General features: G+C 35.9%; 1 protein-coding gene and 1 long non-coding RNA gene across 2 annotated transcripts; both read left to right on the top strand.

The window, feature by feature from the left end:
* Positions 1–273: 273 nt before the first annotated feature.
* Positions 274–1641, top strand: LOC136811984 (uncharacterized). Its single transcript, XR_010847317.1, has 3 exons — positions 274–376; positions 607–646; positions 1519–1641. It is a non-coding gene; the product is annotated as an uncharacterized lncRNA (long non-coding RNA).
* Positions 1642–4485: 2844 nt separating this feature from the next.
* On the top strand, positions 4486–10545 carry LOC136811985 (mitogen-activated protein kinase kinase kinase 1-like). The gene is made up of 9 exons (XM_067068587.1): positions 4486–4600; positions 4796–5210; positions 5305–5536; positions 5688–5971; positions 6114–6272; positions 7668–7830; positions 7986–8260; positions 9459–9590; positions 10190–10545. The coding sequence occupies exons 1-9, from the start codon at positions 4500–4502 to the stop codon at positions 10331–10333; spliced, it is 1905 nt and encodes a 634-aa protein (XP_066924688.1). The 5' UTR covers positions 4486–4499; the 3' UTR covers positions 10334–10545.
* The last annotated feature ends 2380 nt before the right edge of the window (positions 10546–12925 follow it).

Raw genomic sequence — 12925 nt, forward strand, 5'->3', positions numbered from 1 at the left:
AAGTAGATATTTCGTAAAAATGGCTCTTTAAATGCTTCTGTAAAATTAACGAATTTTCGTGATAGAATTTCTCTATCCTCTAAGGCTCGAAACTGATCAGCAATCACTCTCTTGTTTTTCAGATTCCTTCAAGTTCTACTTTCTAAAGAGAAACCAAATCCATAATGGCAGCTTCTGGTGACCATGACAACAATGACACCAATGGCTACTCTTCATCGTCAAGCAACGAAGACGAAAGCACAGGATATCCTTTCGACTTTTTGGAGACCGATTTCCAGTGTATAGTTTGTACGATGGTGATAAGAGGGTTCACAGAACTGCCATGTGGACATGCAGGATGCAAATTCTGCATTGAAAAATGGGAAAAACAGAAAGTGTAAGCCAATACATTTTAACAAATTTAATAACATACACTTACAAACATTTACGAGGTAAAACAATTACGAACCTTCGCAAATTTTAGAAAAAATATAGTATATTTCCCCAATAAACTTTTGGGCATCGTTAATCAAAAACTTTTTAAACTTCTTTTTAAAGTGGCCAATATTTCTTCAGTCTAATAAAAATAGTTGTTTTATAACCACTTTGTTTTATTTTACTTTTCAGAGTCTGCTGTGAATGTCAGGAATCTTACGACAAAACCAAGGTAAATTTCAGTCTTCTTCAACAGATAGAAAAAGCTATTTTGAGCCTAAGTGCGTTTAACAGTTAGGTGTACTTAGACTCTATTTCTTTAATCACTAAAAAGTGATTTGAACAAAAAAAAAGGAATAAACTGATATAGAGCTAGCCGTAATTTTCATCGAACACATATAGTTGAATTTGCTTTCAAAAGGAATGGTATTAGCCCTATAGTGATTTTCATTAAAAGTGACTTCTCATCTGAGACAAAATTCTGTCTTCAAATGCTAATAAATATGCCAAGGGAGTTATTTACAATTATAATTTCAGAATAAAGACCATTTAGTTTTGGCGTCTACTGAAATTTAGGCAAAACCTGAGAACAAATACAGAACAATCTGAGCCAAAGATTCAGAAGTTACTGAGAAGTACAGATTTCCTTTTCAATTAATAAGCCAAGTACACTTAAGTCTTCAAGCCTCATAAAATTCAGAACAGTCCAGCCACAGAGCCATAAGTTACTGACTTTTCTATAAAAAGTGTGATACTGCTCTCATATGTTATTTTACACGATTAGTGACATACAATGTTGAATGATTTTTTAAGCTACGCGGAGCACTTAATAACTATTTCTGGTATAAAAAAGGGAATTTCCCTAGATTCAAGATAAAAATGCTACCGGGACTCCATTTAAGCGGAATTAAAATGCTGAAAAACAAGCGCAAAATTATGAGATGTTTGCCTAACTTTCTTATACGCGAAGCTATGGATGCCATTCTCCGTCACTTTAGGCTCCCTGCGGTGGCAAAAAATGCCCTCCCCTTTTGAAATATTAAAACAATTGAATAGTTTTTACACGCGATGTCTTTGTCAAATAATGTCAAAATTAATTTTTAGAAGCAGGAAAGTCGGTACAATGACCGAAAAATCAAGTACGAAAGACAAGCTCGCTGCAAGCAACACGAACAAGGCTGCACCTGGCAAGGCTCCATTGCCGATTACAAAGATCAGGTATGGACTTCATATTTCCTAATTGGTTGCGATTTAAAGAAAATTAATTTTACTATCTACATAAATTTCAGCAAAACTTAAAGTGAGTCAAAACAAAACAGAACACCTGTGATTCTACAGTATGTCTACAAATTCAAAAATTTTGAGATTTGTTTTGCATGTTTAAAAATGTGTTTTTTAACCTTTCTCAAAAAAATAACATGCTCATCAACATGTCAAGACTTGTTTTCATGTAACTTATAACATGTTCAAAAATAGGACATAAGTTTTGCGCGGAAAACTGTGGGTCTTCGACATGGTCATTTGTACGTTAAAAAAACGTATCAGGATGTATATTTTAGAAATGCTTGTGAAATTGATTTTTTGCCTTTTTTTGAGAAATTATGGAAAAAGTCTTTTTTGACGACATAAAACTTAGAATTTTAATATCTCCATAAGAACTAATCAAAAGTTTATGAGATTTTGCCCAGAGAGGTGTTGGTAATCTATCGTGAAGTTGGGTAACTTGCATTAGCGAAGGGTTGCATAGCCCTCAAATGAATGACCTGGCTGGTCATTAAAATGCAAAGTTAAATCAAGAGAAAAATGGTAGAAAAGAGTAGCGAGCAGAGCTGCATAGTTAATTTGTTTTGAAATTTTGCTGCTTTTATTGGTCATTTATTTGATGGCTATGCAAGTTTCCCTCCACTGATGCAAGTTACCCGATTTCACAGTATAACTTTTGAAAAAGAATGTTGTTATTTTTTTAACTTTTCCGATGATTTCAGCAGATATTTGCAAAAACTTATTTTGTCTACAAAAATGATGATATCATCAATTTTCAATTTATTTTTCATGAATTGCTTCCTCTTAATAATATGCATCTAAGGTGTAAATGTGATCCTATTTTGATCATTAGTTTTTGACATATTCAAATTTTAATTTTGATGACGTCTCATCGTTTAAGTTTATTTAGAGTAGAATAACAATTATAATAAAAGAGTTAGACATATATATTTTATACATAGCATCGTAAACGCTGTGGTTTCAAAAAAGTCAGATGTCGTCTGTGTAATCAAAAAGTCGTACGACATGAAACAGAGGAACACAAATTGACGTGTACACATCGTTTGGTTAATTGCACAAAATGTGGTGCCCAGTATAGCTTCATCAATAAAAAGGTGCTACTTTCATTTTTCAATTTGGTTAATTAAGATAAAATACCCCTGTTTCAGTAACTTAGTGAATAGGAAAAGCAAATTCATTTACGTTAGGATAAAAATCCTACATTGTTCCTATGTAAACCGTAAAGCAGTTAACTTCTGTTAAAATACTTTTTTGTTTCTCTCAATAAATACTCAAAAGTTATGATTTTATTTGGATATGTGACTTGAAGTAATCCCTGTTTGACAATGAATTCCCCTTGTCAGGTTTTTAGAACTAGGAAAACAAAATAATTGAGGTTGGTTTATTTAAGCTAGCATGCAATCAGAAATTGCATGCAATACTGTTGCCCACCCTGGCCAACAGTATTGAAAGTGGGCTTTTCAAAAAAAAAAACCGTATACCCCCTGTTGAGGAGGTCTATCCCTCTGTGGCTGGAAATGCTGTAACCCCTTGGAATTCCAGGCAATTTCAGCCCCTCTGGAATTCTGAATTTTAGTAGGATTTAAAAGCTACCCCCATGGAATTCCAGTTATTTTTGACAGATTTTTGTATCTCCTTATGGAATTCGGCCACATATCAAACACTACCCCCTTAGAACGGAAATGGAGGGTTTTTTTCTGGAAAAGCCCATTTCAAAATTACGGAGGCTTGAGTATCATGCTCTTAATTAATTGGATTCGTCCAGTCCATAAAACGAGTACCTTATGAGATTTCTTTACCATCTTTTCTTGATTTTATTTTTCCATTTTAGAAACACGACGATGAACAATGCAAGCAGCATTTTGATTATTTGCAATTTGGTTGTCATAAAAAGGTGACGCTAATTGCCAAGGGGTCGGAACAAGCAGATATTCAACAAGATGACCACGGCTTACCTCATGGTGGGGTTATCCCTGAGAAATATCAAGAAATCACGCAATCATGGGTCCAGGTTAGACTTAAAGCTCTACTGGTTTAAAAAGTCTAAAGCAAGAAAATCGTTTGAAATTCATTTAAGCAGCACCCAGTTAGGTATCTTTGCATCAAGTACTTTATTTTTTGTCATTTTTGTGCGGTTTTCAGGTGTTCGGAAACGATCCAGTGGCTTGTTTGTTTTCCAAAGATTGGAAGCATCGCGAATGTGGGTTGCGCTTTATCAGTAGAAAAGCTGTCAAAGTGTTGAGCGAGAAGAGGACCACCGTTTTGTATCGAGAAACAAAATGGGAGTTGTTGTCCGTCTGTACCGCTGTGCTAGCTTACATCGTCTCCGACCCTGTTTATAATGTTTATGTTGCTGCATTGGTAAGTAATTGTATTTGCTTTTTATCATCGTACTCTCAAAATTAAGGACCTATTCCTTAGGACTTATTCAACAATAGTTGATACCATTAGATCGAACGTGGAATTCTAGGCAATAAAGTATACTTCAATATAGCTTTTACTCGATCGTACAAGGATTATGGTCATTTAAAGCATTTAAAGCTAAAAAACTCGTCAGATTCAGTCTAGTAGACTGAATCTGGTGTCAACTCAAACGGACTGAAAATATATTTAGTCATATGTCCGAGTGAGGGATATGTTCTTAAGCTTCCAGTTAGTCTACTTTTCAAAACTTATCAAATTTACACACGCTTATTGTGCATATTGTTCTAATTCTTGAGAGCACTCTGATCTCAATGTCACGAAACCTTTATCCCAACCTTTCTTTTTCGTTTGCGAAGTGTGCATTCCGCGGGATTGTGATGAACGTTCGATATCAGACACAAGAAGAACTGAACACTCTACATTTAACCATCAAACCTGTCATCGAGAAAATACTCATCAAATGCTCCGATTCTAACAGGTACCTTGTATCTATTTTGCGTTTGCTTTAGAAGACATTGTTTTCAATTTTTAATCAACGTGGAGTATTTTAACTAAAGTACAAAGAATTTATTATTAGGGGGATGTTCATTATAGTGAACTCTATCTACTTTTAAAATGTGACACTTAACTTTGGGGTCACGACTACAGACTACTGTTTCCTTTTTCGGTTCAGACGAGTAACCATCTTGTCGATGAAGATTTTGATGGAGTTTGTGAACGGAGAAACGGTGAGCATACAGAACCCTTCCAATAGCACCATCAACAACACACAACAACACATGGACCTCATCGCCTCCTGCTTGAACCAAGAAGAGGATCAAACACAATGGCAGTGGTGGTTGGGAAGGTTGTCTTTCGTTCTTCTTCTGTTCGATGAGCACCACAGTCAACTTTTATTAGCCTCAGAGAATCGAATCAACATGGCTTCTTCCCTCCCTGTTTCACCAAACTCTGACGTTGACCTTCGTGAATTTTTTAACTCGTTAGCAGAAAACGTTCATAGTACCAATTTTACTTCGAAGACATGTGAACGCATCTTGCTGTTGGCCAGGTTTTCAGCCAGGACTTTGTCTTGCCCTCATCAAAAGGTTTGCGACTTCTTTCTTGAATGATGTTTATTATTTATCCTTTCAAATAGATTTTCAATACCAAGAATATTCAATGCGTTTTTTTTGTTCACAGGTTCACAGACATGCTTTATTCTTGATGATCAAATGCATAGCCATTTCATCACAAGATTCTGTGCTGTACCCTTCCATCAAGCAGATAGTGTACGGATTGACATCCAACCATCAGAGCACGTTGTATCGACACCTCTCTAACGAATCACAACGCGAACAAGCTGACATCCTCGACATTCTTGGTGAACATGGCGAAGAAAGAAACGAACAAAATACGACTGTTGTGGATGAAGGTTCGTCGATGTACAGTAGTTTTTTTGCTATCCCCATTACCTATTAGCTTAACCAACTGATGAATTGAAAAAATCTTTTTCCTGACAATCAAAAGACCAAACATTTGATATCAAAAAACTAAAGTTTCTGTAACTTGATCTCTCTGTTTAGAAGAGGAGCAACATTCATTACAACACCAGACACCCACTTCAGCAAGACTGCAAGATGTTTCAACCACACATATAGCTTCTCCTTCCACCCCTGAAGTGCATTCTCATCTCAGACCACCCACTTCATCATACGATCCCCCCTTGAAGTGTGTGCGTGCGGTAGAAGACGAAGAGGCGGCCGCCATAGCGATTGCATTAGACCGCTCACAACGTCGTCCCGAGAATGTGATTCCTGATCAGTTGATACCAACGGATGATTTGACCATCGTACACATTCAGCCTGAGGTATGTTTCCTTCCTCTTAATTTATTAAAATCTAACACTTTTACCGTATTCGTATCATTCCATAACTACCTAGTTAGCTTCACATTCTGTACTTTTTGAAATTGCATTTGGTGATACTTATCAACTATATCTTTGATTAAAGGGGGATAAGAAATCGAAAGATGGAGAAGTGTGCAAACCACGAAACGTGTATTTGGAGAAAATACATTGGAAGAAAGGAGGTCTTGTTGGTACTGGTGCTTTCTCCTCGTGTTACGAAGTTATGGATTTCAAAAGTGGTCGCATTATGGCTGTCAAACAGGTACTGACTCTATTTCTGACAACTTTTTCTAATCGTTCTATATTAAGCAGATATTCGTCAAGAAAAATCGGATATCGAAAATTATTCAGTCGAGCTTGATGATATTCGACGAAGCGAAGCTGAGTATCATTGAATATCATTAAAGCCAGACTGAATAATTTCGATATCCGATTTTTCATGTTGAATATATGGTTTATCGTTCACCAATTAGCAGAAAAGCATTTTAATTTTTTCCCTATTTAATTTAGTCTTTCTCTCTTTGAATGACATTTCCGAACGTTTTACAATCTTATTTAAGGATGTCAATTTCATTGTTTTTTCTCTTTTGTTAAAAAGAACTTTCTTTTATCTGTTTTTATATATGTGACATTTAAATACTTATTTGATCAAAAACTATTTTCTTTATGCTCGCTGCTACTACAGAAGGGATATTTTGCTACCGGGCAGGTCCAAAATGCATAAAACATAATGCATATTGCATAATGCATCATAATGCACATTGCATAATGCATAATGCATAATATTTGAAAAATGTCAGTGTTAGGGGCTGTAACAAGTAGAATTTGAAAGATAATACTTTCAACAAAACAAGATATGACACTTTCTGCCAAAAAATAAAGGGTAGAAAGCTGTAAATTTGAAATTTGGATGTTGAAGAAAATCCATGATCCATTGAAAATGCTTATCGCCATTTTGATTTTCATAGTTGTATTTCACAGAACATATAGTGTAGAAAAAACACGACAATATCTCCTCTGTATATAACTTTTCTAACTTGAAAACGCAAATTTTATAGCAAGATCTTTATTCTTATTCAGAGATCTTTTCGAACAATTGCTAATACATTTCAACGGGTTTCCCCTCTCAGAAAGCATTAACCATGTGAATGCTTTTTGTTTGATAAGCCAATCCAGCCAATACTTTACAATTTTTTTACATTCGAATGTTTATGTGTTACCTTTTTTTAAGAAAGAAGAAGGGGGAAACCTTTCTGATTTGTTGCATCTTCTTATTATTTATGCTGGTGGAAAACCTTTGTTGTTATGATTCGAATGTTTTCACTTTCGTTCGGATTCGAATAGTAAATATCATGTCTGGGGAAATCCATCTGATTGGAATGTTTACTTAAGAAACTCTTCTAAAGAGGTTTTCGCGGTTTTAGCCTCTACAAAGGAGACTTTTGATGTTTTATGCATTTTGTACCTACCGCTTTGCTATCGGATATCTAAAAATATTTGACAGTGCGTTTTGCCTACAGGTGGACGATAACAATTAATATTTTACCACTCGAATAGATTGCGGATGAAAACTTTTATTTATTAAAATGATGCTTAGTTCCATTGGCATCCCAAAGTAAATTTTTGAAATCTGAAGAATGTACTTTCCCTTACACAGATTTCGTTTGTGCGGAACACAGAGGAGGAGCAGGAGAAAGTCCATCAAATCGTGCTCGAAGAAATCTCTCTCCTCCATCGCATCAAACACCCCAATATTGTCTCTTGTCTTGGTGCCACCCAACATCAAGCTCATTATAATCTATTCATGGAACTTATGCCTGGTAAGTCAATATGGCTTAGACCGTTAAAAAACGTTCCTCCTGAAATTCTAGCGGTTTTCTCATCTTAATAATCCTGCTCTGCATGTAGACGGACTTTTCGATATTCATACTCTCACATTGATTGGCATATTGATCTTTTTATTGACATTTAACAGGTGGGTCCATCTCTAGTTTGTTGGGGAAGTTTGGTGCGTTCAGTGAAAGTGTGACGAAGAGTTACACGCAACAAATCTTGCAAGCGGTCACTTATCTTCATCAAGACCACACACTACATCGTGATCTGAAAGGCGCCAACCTTCTGGTGGATAGCACTGGACAGATCGTCAAGTTGAGTGATTTCGGCACGGCCGCTCGTTTGATGGCTAATGGGACAGGAACCAAAGAATTTTGTGGACAATTTCTGGGAACCATTCCCTTCATGTCACCTGAGGTATAATTTAGTTTCAATTTTAATTTAACCATTGTCGATAACAATTAAGTCATGATAATTTCAGTTATTGGGACATGGGAGCTCCTTTACATGGAAATCCTTCGATTAAAATTTGATCATTTTTATTCTTCTTTTGTTGGTGAACTTCTCAAGATTGCTCGTTCTACGTTATTTTTCGAGGAATTGGAAATTAAAGCCAAGTTTTTATACAAAGAATGCGATGTCAAGGTGCTGAAAACGCAAAGTTAGATTTTAGTCTTCGACGGTTATAGTTCGTCATTTTTTAGAATTTTCAAGATTTCAACTTTCTCAAGATTCACTCGTTCACCAGCTCTTGCTATGAGCTGTCACGGGTGTACGGGGCTTCTCGAACCGGGTTCTAGTCTAATTTTTTAAATTCTCATTCTTTCCCCACTCTTTCCATCTTATTCTTTGAACTGTAAAATGTGTGTGAGAGTCACAGGGTTGGATAGTGGCAATCCAATCCCAGTTCCTTCTCTTCTAGTATGTTTTCTTCAACGTTGTGGCAGAAACGTGTCAAAGGTGTGGAAACTTTGTTTAGTAGAAAGTATACTTCTTTTCTCCTTGTTATTTTAGTTCATTTTATATTATTACGCGCGTTTTATACTTTCACTAAACACATCTTTTTACTGTGGTGGTGTCTAATTAACACTGCTTGGCCTACCTACACAATCCTATTTCCATCATATAGGAGGATATTTTCGTAAAAGGCCGAAATCCTGTGTAGGTCGAAAACCGAGGAACAGATTATGTGTTTTCTTGAAATATTTTTTGACTCATATATATTGAGTTACTTCTTTCTATCTTAACTCATATTAAGTTGCTTTCTTCCTTATAGTCATATTTTAGATCACTAGTTTTGCATTGATGGGTTTTCTATGTCATCATATTTTCCTTTTCAACTCCAACCTGATTTATTTTCTGTGAATGCTCATTCTAGATTTTTGTCGTAATTTGTATTGTCTTTTTGTTTTGTGGGTTTCTCTTTAGTGTTTCCATTTTGAGTAGTTGAAGGTTTTATACTTCTAGACTATATAATATATATGAATCACTTAGTGTTAAGTACTAGCGTTGTGGATTAACCAAAATTGGGGTAAACTAGGGGAGACCGAATTGCCGAATTAGGGTTGTCGAAATTAGGGTTTTCCTAATTTTTCGATACCTCTTCTGTATGTAGGTATTGCGTGGCGAACATTATGGAAGAAAGTGTGACGTGTGGAGTATCGGATGTTGTATCATTGAAATGGCCAGTGGCTGTCCTCCATGGAGCGAACAACATGTCGATAATAATCTCGCTCTCCTGTTCAAGGTATTTCCAAACAACTTTGCATTTATGATACTTCAAATAGACATTCAACACGATTTCTCGAAATTCCTTTCTGAGGCGAATATCGAAAATTTATGTATTGAAATGATTTTTTTTTCTCCAACAAAGCAAGGGAAAGTTTTTTATGTAGCATTAAAGCGAGACCTTGGAAAGTAAAATTGAAACTCAAATATCTCAAGATCTAGCCATGGGAACCCTACAAACTATACCTCTTCGAGACACAACTGCCTTAAAAGTAATTCTTTTCCTGAAAATTTTCTCAGAAATGCTGACGTCAGCATAAAAATTTGCATTTTTTGACATTTTGTCCATTTTGGATATCTTCTCCTTAAGCTCTATAAGATGGTACAATCAGTTTTTATCAATAAGAAACTTAAAAGGTTGACTTTTGGGTAGATTAAAATGACCTTGCCCCCTTCAAGGCTCCATAGAAAATCTCCCCAGCTTTGCAGAAACAGTTTCGAAGTCCAGAGAGACCACATAATGAGAAACTCACATATAATACTTGTCACGGTCAACCAAGACCGCCTCCGGGCGTTGTGATTTTTTATGTGATTTAATTATATTTTTGTAAATTTCAGATTGCAAGCTCAACAACAGGACCACATATTCCATCCTCTCTGGGACCTGGTATGCGAGATTTAACGCTTCGTTGTTTGGAACTGAAAGAAGCCAACCGACCGTCATCGGCTGAACTTCTTCAACATGCCGTCTTCAGGACATGAATAGATTTGGTCAATTTTACAAAGTAGATAAGCTGTCTTAAACAAACCTACCGGTTTCATAATATAAGGCAAAGAAACATTATATCAATGTCCACGAGACGTTTACTTCACTAAAGATTGTCGTCCTAGACGTCAGTAAATGTCAGTATGAACAATTAATGTTTGGTTTTCTTCTTCTTCTGCATTTTTATCGAAAGAAGGTAGTTTTCTGAATACGAATCATTCAGATTGGGGCTTTTTAAGAAAAAGTGAAATTTTATAATTTAAGATATGTTTTAAGAATAACTTTTTATCCCCTGGAAAATGAAAAAGAACAACATTTCTTTAAACCTCCTGGAAATTCTTCTCCGATTACCCCTGAAAATGTTCGTTCCTGTATGGTTATAAAATGGAATGGCCCATTCATCCTCGTTCAGTAAAATATGTGAAACTTTTTAGGGTCAAGCCAGTCGGTTCTCACTATAGGAAAATTTCCACTGAGGCTATGAGACAGGGATTTTGTAGCTATCGTACCTAAGTAGACACCTTTACTAGATTTCCAAAGCAAAGAAAGACAGATTATCAAGAAAAAGGCATTTTTTGAATTAATATATACATGATGATATTTTTAGTTATCTTAAGTTTTATATGTACATAAACATAAATTGTATTATTACTCACTTATAAAAATATGAATCGAATCACCCGATTATCACTTAAGTTAAAAATAAAGTTTCAAGTTCTTTCGAAGATGACTTATTGTAACATAAGTAATAATTTAACTTGGTGATATCAATATCTATTTGGTCTATCGGTCGGATTCGAACCCACACCAACGCAGTGACTGGTACTTAAACCAGCGCCTTAGACCACTTGGCCATTCTGTCATGAATTCCCTGTTTTATGATACCTTCTTTAATTCAAACTGCAAAAACCTGCTTAATTATAGGACTAAGCGGGATGATCAAAAGTAATTTCCTATTTTATCAGATCTCAAACCTTTTCAAAGCTCCGTCAATATCAATGACAAGGTATACGCTGATTTATTTTCCGCTATTATAGACAGAGAACGAGCTGTTCCCTTACTTGCTTGGATGGAATTACACACATTAGGTTACTCAATGAATCGATGACTTTATTTTACATTTTTAGGGCCTTCATTCCCTAATGCTGGTCCTATTCTACTTAATTGCTAACATTGACAGAAGCGTGATTCGAACCCACGCCACCTCAATGACTGGTACCTGAATCATTCTTTACTTCAAATTGAAATCCTGCTTGATTATAGGACTAAAAAGAATGATCAAAAGTAGTTTCTTATTTTATCAGATCTGAAAGCTTTTCAATGCTCCGTCAATATCAATGACTGAAGAATGACAAAAACATCAATATTTTTATTTGACGTCAATTGAGAGCAGTCACAACCTAACAGCGATAGTCAAATTCAACAAATTTGCATTTTTCTAAGAAAATCATGGAAATTCGCTACTAAAACCAACTTTAAACCCAGCCAACATCCAACCATCGAAAACTGCATTCTCATTAAAATATCTACAATGACGTCCACAAGAAAAAAGATAACTCAAAATCCTCTTTGCACCACCGCCTCATGTGTAGACGATCGTAATCATGACAGTTTGGCATGTTCAAAGTGCAACAGACTAGTACATTTTCTTTGTACTAGATTACCACCCTATATGCTACAATGCTTTAAAGATGACAGAAGAACCAGATGTAAATACGTATGTCCAAACTGCGTTACAGTTTCTAAAGACCTTGCGAATCTCGTTACCTCTGCTGCAACACAACCGTCACTAAAAACCGCCGCAGAATTAGCGAAACTCAAGGAAACTATCAAAGAAAACAAAAAAACAATCAAGAAACTGAAAACAACAGAACAACATCTTCTTGAAATTGTCGAATCCCAGAAACAAGAGCTTACAGAGTTAAAAACTAAACTCTCTAATGATCCAGCCTTGCACACCGTAGAATACGTTGAAAACAAACTAGAAAATAAGCTAGAAGATTTCCAGACGGAAATTCTGTCAACTCTTAAAGAAGATTGTAAAAGATCATACGCCGCTGCTGTTGTCTCTACCAATTGTGAGACCACCACTGCGAACAACTATATCAAGACTGTTATCAAAGAAGTCCGTGATGAGGAGGCAGCGGAAGAAAGAGATAAAATCAGGCGGTCAAAAAACTTGATTATCCACGGCGTTGAAGAGACAACAACAAATGATGCTCCTAAGAAAGATGAGACATGGGTAACATCACTCATTGATAGGCTCCATGCCAAAGTAGACATAAAACGTATCTCAAGAATTGGCAAATCAACTGATGGGAAAAAGCGCGCACTCATTGTTACTCTAAACAGCGAAGAGGAAAAGGATAGTGTGTTTGGAAATCTTCCAGCATTGAAAGGAATAGAGATGTTCAAGGGTGTGAGCGTTTGCGAGGATCTAACTTTAGACCAAAGAAAGAAGTATAAAGAAAACGCAACTGACGCAAAAACGAAGAACCAGACTGAAAAAGATGGAATTTGGAGAGTAATAGGTTCCGCAAAAAACGGGTTCCGCCTCAAGAAGATATGGCCAACAATCGTCAAAATTA

Source organism: Clytia hemisphaerica, unplaced genomic scaffold (genome assembly GCF_902728285.1).
Source record: "Clytia hemisphaerica strain Z4C2 unplaced genomic scaffold, Clytia hemisphaerica genome assembly, whole genome shotgun sequence".
Taxonomy (NCBI): domain Eukaryota; kingdom Metazoa; phylum Cnidaria; class Hydrozoa; order Leptothecata; family Clytiidae; genus Clytia; species Clytia hemisphaerica.